Genomic DNA, 12818 nt, shown 5'->3' with positions numbered 1-12818 from the left:
GTAGATTAAAATTATGTAATATAATTTGAGGAGATAAGCTAATTATATGATGTTTTATATATTTTAAAACTAAATTAGATGAGATCTAATTACAAAATTTTCTCTATATTTGAAATATATATAATTTATATGCTCTAATCCACTCTCGTTTATTGAGGGGGTTATGGAGGATTTTGAGTGTGTTGAGTTGTAACCCTAAGTCAATTGTTTTTTTTTTCTCTCCTCCCCTCGATACTAGAATAGCCTCTTCCCATGGATTTAGTTGAATTTGTGCCAAAACTCATGAATTCTGCTGTATTTGGTTGTTTGTTTGTTCCATGAATATGTTTTCTACATTGTTTTGCACAAAGGGTGTAAACGAGTCGAACATGAGCGGGCACAGGCTCAGCTCGTGTTCAGCTTGTTATAAAATAACACTCTTCATGTTTTGCTCATTTATATTTCAAACACAAAATATGCTTATGTTCGGCTCGTTTGCTTAATGAGTCAAACATGAGCTGTTCGCAAACACAGAATCATTTTGACAACTCTGGTCATGCAGCCGTAGGATGTTAAATGTTGGGGTGATATTTAAATCTTATTGTTTGCATTAAGACATCATTTAAATTATTATATTTTTATACTTATTTTTAATTTAATTAAACTATTTAAAAATACTACTTATCAAGCTGAACACAAATGGACAAATCTTTGTTGGTGTTTATCCCATTAACTTAGCAAACGAATAGCCACAAATAAGCCTTTAAACAAGCTATTAAATGAACAATTAATATAAACATTTAGTGTTACTATGTTTATTTTAAACATGCTAATGTGAATTTTTGAAGTAGGAAATAAAAAAAATTAGAATCTGTCTGGGCAGCTGCAGCTTATTGAATAACCTGCTGATAAGTTGATTAAAAATAATCTGGTGATAAGCTAGGTGCAGTGACTACTACAAATTTTTATTTTTTTGAAAAGGGCAGACTGCGGACAGAAAATTGTAATCGCACCTAAACAAGTGCTGTGTGAAAACGCTGTTTTCAGCATTTTGAAAACACATAAACTGTCAAAAGACAATTTACCCAAACAGATCATGTGCATTTTCAAAATGACACCGCATCAAATAAGCTGCCACAAACGGACGCTTAGTTATCCATTCAAAAAGCTGGAATATTGCTGTTCCTTTATTTCCCCACGACTTCCTGCATCCTTCCCACTGATTTAGAAAATGTTTAACATTAGATTTTTCTCTCTCACATCTTAAAAAAAAAATGAAGGATTTACATAAATACCCACTCAATTCCTATGTATTTACATATCTAAAACCTAAACTTCAAATTTTATGTACATGCCTACTTCATTATTTAAGAATTAAAATTATGATATTTGTATGTATGGCTGTCTAAACGGTTCGTTGTTCGCGAACAGCTCGTGTTCGGCTTGTTAAGAAGTTCGTGTTCGGCTCGTTCTTTAAGTTAACAAGCAGAACACGAATCAAGATTTGTTCGTTCGTGTTTAGTTCATTTTGGGTCGAAATACTGCTCATTAATTAATACTTTTAATTGATTATAATTCTTTGTAACCTTATAATCAATTAAAGTTTTTAAAAATACAACTCATCAATATATATTAATTAAGTTCGGCTTGTTAAGAAGTTCGTGTTCGGCTCGTTCTTTAAGTTAACAAGCAGAACACGAATCAAGATTTGTTCGTTCGTGTTTAGTTCATTTTGGGTCGAAATACTGCTCATTAATTAATACTTTTAATTGATTATAATTCTTTGTAACCTTATAATCAATTAAAGTTTTTAAAAATACAACTCATCAATATATATTAATTAAAAAAAATATAATAAAATTATTAAATTAGATTCAAATGATATTTTAAAATAAACAATATTTTTTTAAATTTTGTCCCAGCCTGTAACTTCTTGGCTACGTGATTATGGTTGTCAAAACGACTCTGTGTTCGTGAACAGCTCGTGTCCGACTTGCTAAACAAATGAGTCGAACACGAACACACTATTTGAGCTCAAAATATAAACGAGCTGAACAAGAGCTGAGCCTGGGCTTGCTCGCGTTCGGCTCGTTTACACCCCTATTTGTATGTGTCACGAAATTTTTTTGTGTTATAAATGTTAAAAGTGAAATTTAAGTGTTAGATATATAAATACATGGGATTGTGTTGTACCTATATTAAATTTTTTGCTATTTATTAAATATTATGCTAGATAAATGTGCCTTTGAATTCAATATTTTTAGATTCTTTATTTTATTCCTATCCATTATCCAATTAAAGCCCTTAACTTTATTGCATGATACTTATGATTATGTGATCATAGGAACCAAACTATTGAGTGTTATCTCTAATTATTAGAATCAAATTTAAAATATACATTAATCACTAATTTTTAATCCAATTGACATAAAAAAATAAAAATAAAAATAATAAAAAATACTAGAAGAAGTGGGACCCACAAAAATATCAAGTTATTGAGGCTAGTGTGAAAGCCACATTGCACCCGTTAGTCAACCTCATCCCAAACACACAAAGAAAAGTCTTTCATTAAAAAAAAATAAAAAAAAATTAATAAAAGGTTTTTTTATGATGAGTTGAAAAGTATATCTAATTCACATTTATAGTACGTTTGGGGCAGCTTATGGATAAGCTGCTTACCCTGAAATGCGGCCCGTGGGTCAACCGTGGGAGTCTACCCGCAGCCTGCGTTTAGTGTAAAAAACTCAAACGCGGCAGACAGTGTTTTCAAAAACGCACAAACTAAACGGTTAGACGGCGTTTTCAAAAACTTCACTGCACTTATAAGCTGCCCCAAACAGACTAAGTCAATTTCAAATTAATGAGTTTATAAGTTAAATTCAAAATATAATACATTCAAGATTTTATATTTAAATTATTAAAATTATTGAAAAAATATATATATATTATATTTTATATTAAATAATTTTATATTATTTATTTTTTAACGACTTATTTTATTTATCATTTTTTTTATAAAGCTAACTCGGAAAAGTATTATCATATATTTTTTTTTGTAATAAATACGTCGACTCTTAATCTATGCTATAAGAGAAGTAGGGTCTATTTTGGGCAGCTACAACTTATTAAAAAATCTGCTGATAAGCTAATTAAAAATAATATGTTAATAAGCTAAATGCGGCGACTATTTACAAATTTTTTTTTTTTTGGAAAAGTCAGACCGCTACCAGAAAGTTGTCACCGCAGCTGCATAACTGCAGTTTGAAAACGTTATTTTCAACATTTTCAAAATTCATAAGCTGCTAAAATACAGTTTATCTAAACATGTCAGTTACATTTTCAAAACACCACGGCATCAAATAAACTGGCTCAAGCGGGCCCTTAATGCATTTATTTCTCTTAATAGAATTTTCTACAAATTAAAAATATCTCATAAAAATTAAAACTTAAAAAAAAAAAAAGTCTGCATCATAGCCAGTAAATCAAATACGCTCCTCGGAAACATAAAAATTGCACCTTTGATCAGATGTAAATAAGAAAATAGAGACAGATGTTAAGAGCTGGCACTTAGTGGATTATATTATAATTTAAGTACCAATCATATTTATTTTAATTTAATTTTGTAATTAACACAAATTTAATTTTAAAATTATTAATTTAGCTAATCATATTTAAATTTTGTAATTATGTTGTTTAAATAATGAACTTTTAAATTGAATATATCAACTATTTTTTACTTTATTTATTTATATTATTTTGAAAAAGCAAATTTTATATTTTAAAATTAAAATAGAGATATTGTTGAATTCGAAATTGTTTGGGAGACATGTCCAAGGAATAGAGCGAGAAAAAAAGAAAGAGTGCAGAAAGTTTGTTAATAAACAGTAAAATCACGTAACTTTTATTCATGAAATGAGCACATATTTATAGGAATGAGAGATGTAAAATTACATTTTTTTACCCCTAGAAAAATAAGTATAAGGTAAGTATTTTGGTCAACACATAATTATAGGGGCGAGAGCCTGAAATGACGTTCAGCCTGGATGGGACAGGGAGCATGAAATGACGTCTTGGGATGCCACCCGTTCAGATTTCGAACAGGGCGCCCTCATGCTGGGAGCGTGAGGCAATGACCCTATTGGGTGTACCAGGAAACGCCAACCGACTGCTTTAGGTTTGGGCGTCTCTCATTATTCACCCTACTTGGGTGAGGAATGTCGAAGGATTCACCAGCGCGAGTTTTGGACTAGTAATCTTTATGAGGCTGGTCGAGTTTGGTTGGTTTTGGGATTATTTTTCTTTTGACCCGCAGGAGCCGGTTAAATAAATATGAGCCCTTGAACTATTCCTGGTGGGTTCAGAACTGCCACATCAACTTCTCGACCGTCATACCTCCTTAAGATTCGTGCATGCACGTTTGTGATGTGCATTATTAATGATGTGATGTGAAAGATTAAGTTGGTAATACAAATGATTTGTATGGTATGCATTGGTGAACAAATAATTACTACAACCAACAAATTAAGATATTATTATATTTTTTTAATCATTTCTTTTAATTTAGAGATAATGATAGACAGATAAATATATTCAGACACGCAATTGACCATTCCCATTATGGTTCAAATTATATTGATAAAATATTAAATTATCGGGCATTGTTAAATGCCTACATATCCTTTCCGATATTTTTATAAACTAACTAATTCAACGAGGATGATAATAAATAGTCCTCAAAATCTATTTATCTTTTTTAAAAATAGCCCTCATTCAATGACCCTTTCAAAGATGAACTACATTGTCATAAAATGTTGACCAAACATAAATGCAGCCTCGATGCCCCCAATTATGAATATGATAGTATACATCTCTCTCTCTCTCTCTCTCTCTCTCTCTCTCTCTCTCTCTCTCTCTCTCTCTCTTCATTGGGGGAAATGAGCATTATTCGGCTCCCTACATGTTAATCACAAAAGTTGAGTATAAAGATATAGTGAGAGGGTCCCCCAAAGCTAAAATTCCAAAAAATACATTACACGAGGTTCATCGACCACATTACAACTCCACTGAAAAAGTAAACATAATATCGTATACCCAAAACACAAAAACCTATGCCCAGGAATCTGTACAAAAAAATCCAAAACCTAAAGGTGCTCTAGAAAATTGGAGACGCTTGAGCCTATGCTCGGAGGATCTTTCGAGGCAAAAAGAAGAAGAATTGTATCCAAAAAAGACAGCAAAGAGAAAGGGCCGCAATAGTACAAAACCATCCAGGTAAGAGAGGCAACAACAAGGAAATCAGCTTGAAAACTCGTAAACGTAATAGTCAATTGGGAAAGTCTCAAGACCAAAGGTTCCAATCAACATAGAAAACATAACATCAAAATAAAAAGCCCCAAACCTAAGCATCAAATACCGTAACCTCATCCAAAAATGCAAGTCAATTCCACTGCAGATGCCACCCAAGTGCACGGGATCAAGGTCGCCTGATATAGTAGATGCGCATAACAGGTAACAAACCCCATCCAAAAGAATAACTAGCAAGGAGAAAATAGTGCACCAAAAGCCGCTTCCTCACTTCACCAAGCGAAATGAAAACATAAAACAAAGCATCCCCTGCCCCATATCCACCAAACCGAGATAAGGAAACAAACAAACTAGGGTCGAACAAAGATCCCCAGAGATCAAATAGTATAAAGCCCAAGGCAGCATTCTACCAACCAAAATATTGTGACAAGTAGCACCGACATTAGCCAACCAGTTTGCCGGTCTATTTCCCTCTCTAAATGTGAAAGTCCAAATGATAGAGACATGCTAATTAACTTGTTTAATTCGTTGGAAATGATATGAAATGTCCCACGACACCGCTCTAACCCCATTCATAAAATCAATTAAAATTTTTGAATCAGTCTCAACTAAAATCTGCTGCCAATTTAAAATGGCAGCAATAGAGACGGCCATTAAAATCACAGTAGCTTCAGTTTCTAGAGGATTATCAGTAACAAAAGGGGATGAGAAAAAAAGCTTACCCCTGCCCTCATCATCCCGGGCTATGCCCCCAATCACAACACAAGAGGGTTTCCAACTCCCGTCGGTGTTCGGTGTTAAACTTAACCCACCCACTTGGAGGAGGCTGCCATGTGTATGTGTTTGATGTGCACCGTGACTCTTTTATTGACGGCCACATTGTCACTCTTGAGTCTCCTGGGGTCGCGAGTTGGAGCCCGCCTTAGTACATATGTCTTGCAGTGCTGATCAAGTGATTAGTAAAATAAGGATGACTGAGAGCTCGTATAGTAGTCTCTGACCATTCTTCATATATATGTGAATGAATCTTGATTTGTGGGTGAAACACATCAATGAATAAACCGTAAGTTAAGAGAGAAAGAAAGTGAAAAGGAGAGTAGTGAATGATAATGACCAACAATGCTTCATATCAATCATTTCTTATTCATAAAATGTTCTTTCTATTTATAACAAGTGAGTAAAATGTGATGATGTTATATTTTTGTCATTGCTTTTAAAAGGGTCGTATAGGTTATACTTGATATTTTACATGCATGAGCTCGCTGCTTAGTCATTTTCTGGCTCGATTGGCTTAATTTGATTGGCTTTGGACAAGTGAGACTGATTCAATATGCTAAGGATGGTCACCATTGTTGGTCGTCTGATCTAGAAAAGCTATCGACTCTTGGTTGGGAGACTTCCAGACGTCCTTGATATGAATAGAGATTGTTCGTAGTGGTTAGCTTGGATATCTTTTTGTTTTGTTTTTGACTTATGTTTCAGACTTAGATTGATCGTCTTCTGTGGCTCGATCGGCTTTGTCCTTACAAACTTTGGCTCTAACAACTGCACTCAATTGGATAAGAGAGCATTTTATTTTGTCAGGACCAATGCTAACACATTTTCTTTGTACGACATATATATATACATACAACGCTTATATTCAATTAATCCAACCAACTCGCACATTTGTCATCCTTTATTGTTTGACACTAATTAATAAATTATGTATGCCTACTATTTTTTTTTATTACTCAATCTTCACTATTGTTAGATCGTGGGGTGGCTTCAACTTTTTAAAGAAGTTATTATAAAACATGTGGCTGAGAAATTAATTACTTGAAAAGGTTGTAGTGAGAATTATAAGCATATTTTTTTTTCAAATTACAAATAAAAACATACAAACTTTCTTACATCCACTGCACGTTAGAAGATCAAATTGAAAAAAACAATTTCACTACACAAAAATTTTAGAAATCATCAAAAAAGAATTCCTCAAACAAAATTGTGATGACGATCTAAAAAACAAAGCAAACAAACAGAACTATCGCAATGAGAGACTTTCGTTGTTTGGCTTATTGAGTTCCCAACAAATCGTCGTTCGACATACTCATGATTAAAGTATGATATCCACCACCCAACAACATCCAACATCATCTAAATCACCCAACCTCTCATGTATAAAGAGAGTTAACAAGCTGATTACCTGAAAAGGTTTGACATTGAGGGCATCATCCAACACCCGCATCTTTTGTCACTTCATCTCCCTTCATATAAGGAGAGCAATCAACTCCACTGCTTGAATCACCAACCACGCTGACCGCAAATCATTCAGTTGTATAAAAAAGAACAATAAATTTAATTTTAATAGATTTGATGTCATTCAATTTATTTTTAAGATAATGTAATATAAATTAGATTTTATTATCAATATATTAAATTCATAATATATGAGAAATCAATCATGTTTGAAAACTTCAATATGATAAAATAGTAATTAGGACATTATGATCCCTTTTCCCCATCATTCAAGCTTATTTGGTTCTCAAAGCCTTGTTTTTAAGTTGTATAACACTTATAAGACTTTATAGACGATTAGGCAATTCAAATATGTTTTACCTTCACAATATTCACACTGTCTTATGTGTCTCATGAACTAAAAGCAATTAGAAGACTGCAAATTAAGAGTGAGTTAAGGAATTCAAGATTTTAAACTCCTTGCTTGAGAACTAACCGCATTAATGACAAATTAATCAAGACTGCAAATTAAGAGTGAGTTAAGGAATTCAAGTTTTTAAACTCCTTGCTTGAGAACTAACCGCATTAATGACAAATTAATCAAAGTCAGAGATAAAAAATGTTTTTTCAACTTATGTGTTTGGGCAACGGTGCGGTGGCGGTGTGGTACAACAACACACTTTTGTCTGTTGGGATAAACTGTGTTTTGGCAGCTTTGTTAAAAAGTTGCCTTTGAAATCAGCGTTTTCCCACTGCTCCTGACTGGATGTGCTGGCAATTTTCTAGCTGTGATATGACCTTATTATTATTATTTTTTAAATGTAATAGCCACCGCAATTTTTTGCAACATCAAATTATTCTTCAGCAACTTCAAAGTAGCTTCTTAATAACCTGCAGTTACCCCAAACAGAAGAACACACTCACACTTCAGGAGCAGATAATCACATTCCGATTCTTTATGACATATTAAAAGAAAAAACATAAAAACAATCTACTTAAAATTAAGAGCGAAATCCCGTTATTTTCAGGGTGGACAATTGCGCCCCACAAAATTTACAATTTATTTATATAAATAGTAAAATTAATCTTTTTTCCCAATGCAATTTAGGCAATTTTGTAATTTTTCTAATATAATAGCATTGCTAATATCAAACATCATGAAAACTAAAAATGAAAAGCCATTGTATCAATCATCCTCCATTAAAATCCCAGAGTAATACACATTTTAACACAATCCCAATCATAGAACATTAATGCTTCTCAAATCACAAGATTTATTTCTCATTTATTTTCCTTCTTTTAATTATGACAGAATTGCTTAGTGTAACAATACTTTCAAGGAAGTGGAGAGCTCAAACCTTCTTGTGAGGCCATTGGATGCTGTGTGCCATTTGATAATGAGAAAGAATTTTTCCTCAGCTTGAAGGAAGAAGGTTTCCTCAGGCTTAGAATTTTAGCATTGAGCTCCCTGAACAAAGGAGAGGTGGTCTCCTTCAATTTGATTATGAGAAAAAAAAGAATCCTGTGGATTATGAGAATTATAACGGCTATTAACATGTCTATCCACTTTGAATGGCCCAAGGTAATCCCAAAGGTATCATATAGGACAAATTCTCCAGACAATTTTGGATCGCCGGGCACCAGAGGATCAAAAGTTGCGCCGATGAAGTCGTTCTTGTAATTTCCCTGTGAAAAATTGAAGTTTAACATCAGTGGATATATACTTTTAGATTTATAAGGTAAAAAATATCACAAATTTGGGCAATTCTAACTAACCAATATGCAATGAAATGCTTGGAATGATAGGTTAAAATCAAATATTAGATGGAGATGAGATGCATAAATCAAAACATGACCTGTAGCAACCATGCACCATAGTTCATGTAGGAAATTGGATATCGCCACATTGGCTTGGGAAGTTCTCTAAGCAAACGGAAGAATCCAGCCGTCATCATTATAATTCCCTGCAAAGCTTTTATATAAGATGGCAATGGAAATACTAAAAAATAAATAGATAAATAAATTATAAATATTACCTGTAGCATGAAAAATATCAAACTTTAGGCGTTAGATGTGTAAATACATAAAAATTATGTGGCCTGATGAGTAGGAAAATTAACTACTCACCATGATTCCAGCTCCAGCAGCAATCCCCATTAGAAAATTGGGAACAAGAGATGCGACCACCATCATTATACTCTCAACTATAGCAATACCAGTATAAATACTGATCGCAAAATACGCAAAATGAGAGAAATCATTGTGGGCTTTCACCATGAAGAAGGTTATACTAGCTGTAGCAATGGAAACTGCTACTAAAAAGGGAAAAGCTGATAAAAAATTAGATAAAGTATATACAGCCACACCATAGTATCCATTCTTCCTTTCATGATAAAAAACCACCATTTCTTCCAGAAAAGATGGAAAACCACCAATGGACATAAAGGTCATGAAACCAGAGATGAAGGATCCACAGGAAGCTCGGGCCAGTATAGCAGTATAGCTTGTGCCCACATTGTAGTAGATGCTACCAACACAGAGAGAAACCACTATATAGATCATGATTCTCAGCCAATAGTACCCAAAATCTCTGCACATGTTGACAAAAGATCTTCTGGTCAACGTTCTGAGCTGCTTCAACCAGCCAGCATGACTCCCCTTACGAAATTCCGCCGTGAAGCCTTGCTGAATAAAACAAACAAACTTTATTAGGAAAATAAGACCATTAGTCAAACAAAAGAATATTATCAAATAATTCATTAAATCTGATAAATTTTTGAACTTTTCGGGGCTGTTTGGGTGCAAGTAGGTTTTAATAAATCCTGTAAATCTGGATTTATCACAGTTTGGTATGTTTGTGAGTAAATTTTTATGAATCCTAAAAATTGTTTGGCAATTTTAACAGGATTTAGTAAAATGTAACTAAACGAAGAACTTTGTAACTATAGTTTAAAATATTCTAGAATTCATTCGATTACATGCCTAGGGTGAATTTAGCTCAATCCAAATCCGAATAACAACAAAGCTCAAGTTGAACAAAAAGAATCAGACCTCCGGTTACATCTCTTAATAGGTTAAAATGAAGAAAAAAAAAATCTGTCACTCCGAAAATTTCTCATCTCGAGCTCTTATCGCACGAGAGTTTGTTTCAGTTCTCCTTTAATCCTGTTAAATCCGCCAAACTACGGAATTTAAAAATTCCAGATTTATCGTGAATCAGCATTATTACAGGATTTATGGTTTTGTTTTTTGCTATTTGGCAGGATTTATACATAAATCCAGCATAAAACTGGCTACCAAACAGCCCCTTAGCTTCATTTATGGGATTAAAATTGAAGTCCTGTTGAAAAATGATAGAAACATACAATTTTGGATAGCTCTGCAATCTTCCTTTTCGCGGTCATAGCGTACTCTGAGCTCTTGTACTTATCGACGAGCAATGATTTGATCTCCATGGTTCCTAACTTCAACAGGGGATCTGAAGATGATTCAGACTCCTGCATGAAAAACATTACATCAACTGTAAATATGGCATTTATATAACTTTGCATAAAAATATTTCAAATTATAGGGAGCAGGAGAGGGGGCACATAGTACAATATGCTTCATTGATCCTTTTAGTGTAGCGTTCACACGATCGAAATCAGAGTTAATACATCGAAGAAAATGATCTGATGGGTTCCTTCTGATAGGGCAGGGTAATCCCACCTCTGAAAAGAACTATCCAAAGATAAAAGTTAATAAGAATCAGCTCTGCTAACTGAACAAAAATAAATCTTCCCTTTTTTGAAAGATTTACATACATACCCCAAATTTCATATGTATTTACATGATCGTCACCCACACATTGAAATTTATATGCATAACATTCATATCACTAACATTGCATCCAAAATACTAAAACTTTCATCCATGGAATTATGACACCAAAGGTGTTTTAAGTGTAAAAAATCAAACTTTCAGTATTAGATATGTCAATGCATAAGAATTGTGAGATATGTATGTACATTTTCCTTTTTTTTTTTTTCATTTTTTGTTCAGGAGTAGGGCTATACCTTAGTAGCCATCATAGCATCTCCATAATATACAGTTTCTCCGCCTGACAAAAGATACAAATCATCAAATAGCGCAAAGACCTCGCTGCTTGGTTGATGAATGGAGGAGACGACGGTTTTGTTTCCGTCGCGCGTCATTTGCCTCAGCGTCTGGACAATAAAAAAGGCGGCGGCACTATCGAGCCCGCTGGTGGGTTCATCCAAGAAGAGAATTGGAGGTTTTGTGAGAATCTCCAGTGCTATAGAGAGCCTCTTCTTCTCTCCCCCACTAATGCCCCTCAGATGCCAGTTCCCTACTAGTCCATCAGCGCAGTCTTCGAGTCCCATCTCCTCAATAGTGGTTTCCACAATGGTGGCCACCTCCTTTTTGCTCATACTGGAAGGAAGCCTTAAATGTGCGGAGTACGTTATGGTTTCCCTAACAGTAAGTGTTCCCAGAAGAACATTTTCTTGCCTCACATAGGCCTACAAAATATGAAAGAACTGTGAAATTCATGCAGAAAAAATTGCAAATAGACAAAAAAATTGAGGATTTACATACATACCACTCAATTCTTATGTATTTATAGATCAAAGACCTAAACTTTAATTTTTACATACAAGGCACTTCACTTCAATTTTTACATACAAGGCACTTCACCTATGCATAAAAAGATGTATTTCACATTTTAAAAGTTAAAAAGATGGTATTTTTTATGTGAAATGAAAGATTTTAATGGCATAAATGTAAAAATTATAGTTTAGGTGTTAGATGGCCATGCATGTACTTTAACACAAAAAAAAAAAAAAAGGCATTGAAAGCAATTTTTAAAATAATAAGTTAATATCAAAGCAACTTTTCAATGAGGAATAGAGCAAACAAAATGTTACCTGATAGAATGAATCTAAGTATAGCTGGACGCTAAATAGTTAGGATTCAACATTCATATTAAATAATTATTAATTCCTCCCTATAAATAAGAACGATGGCAAACTTCCAAGATGTAGCGTTAGATTAAACATTTATTTGATGAAGCAATATGAAAAGACAAATATTGAAAGTGTTGAGAAAAGGTTTACCTTAACTAGAGAAAATGTTATGACTTAGTTACGAGCTGCTAAAAAGAACAACGGATGGAGCATTTACATACATTAAACCCAATTCTTATATGTTTACATATCTAAAACCCAAACTTTACTTTTTATATCGATGCCACCCAAGTCTTTTATATCACATTAAAAATACCAATATTTTAACTTTTAAAATGTAAAATACACCTTTTC

The 12818-nt window shown here is 33.5% G+C and overlaps 1 protein-coding gene across 1 annotated transcript in view; it reads right to left on the bottom strand.

Moving 5' to 3' along the window:
• Positions 1-8681: 8681 nt before the first annotated feature.
• Positions 8682-12818, bottom strand: part of LOC110029512 (ABC transporter G family member 12-like) — a gene marked incomplete in the record, with an annotated part of 5656 nt that continues 1519 nt past the window's right edge. The window contains 6 exon segments of the mRNA XM_020731835.1: positions 8682-9186; positions 9357-9464; positions 9628-10185; positions 10866-10997; positions 11098-11220; positions 11556-12020. Coding sequence (XP_020587494.1) covers positions 8836-9186; positions 9357-9464; positions 9628-10185; positions 10866-10997; positions 11098-11220; positions 11556-12020 — 1737 coding nt within the window.

This window comes from Phalaenopsis equestris, unplaced genomic scaffold (assembly GCF_001263595.1).
Source record: "Phalaenopsis equestris unplaced genomic scaffold, ASM126359v1 Scaffold000583, whole genome shotgun sequence".
In the NCBI taxonomy this organism is placed as follows: Eukaryota; Viridiplantae; Streptophyta; class Magnoliopsida; order Asparagales; family Orchidaceae; genus Phalaenopsis; species Phalaenopsis equestris.
This window is presented reverse-complemented; position numbering and strand designations above follow the sequence as displayed.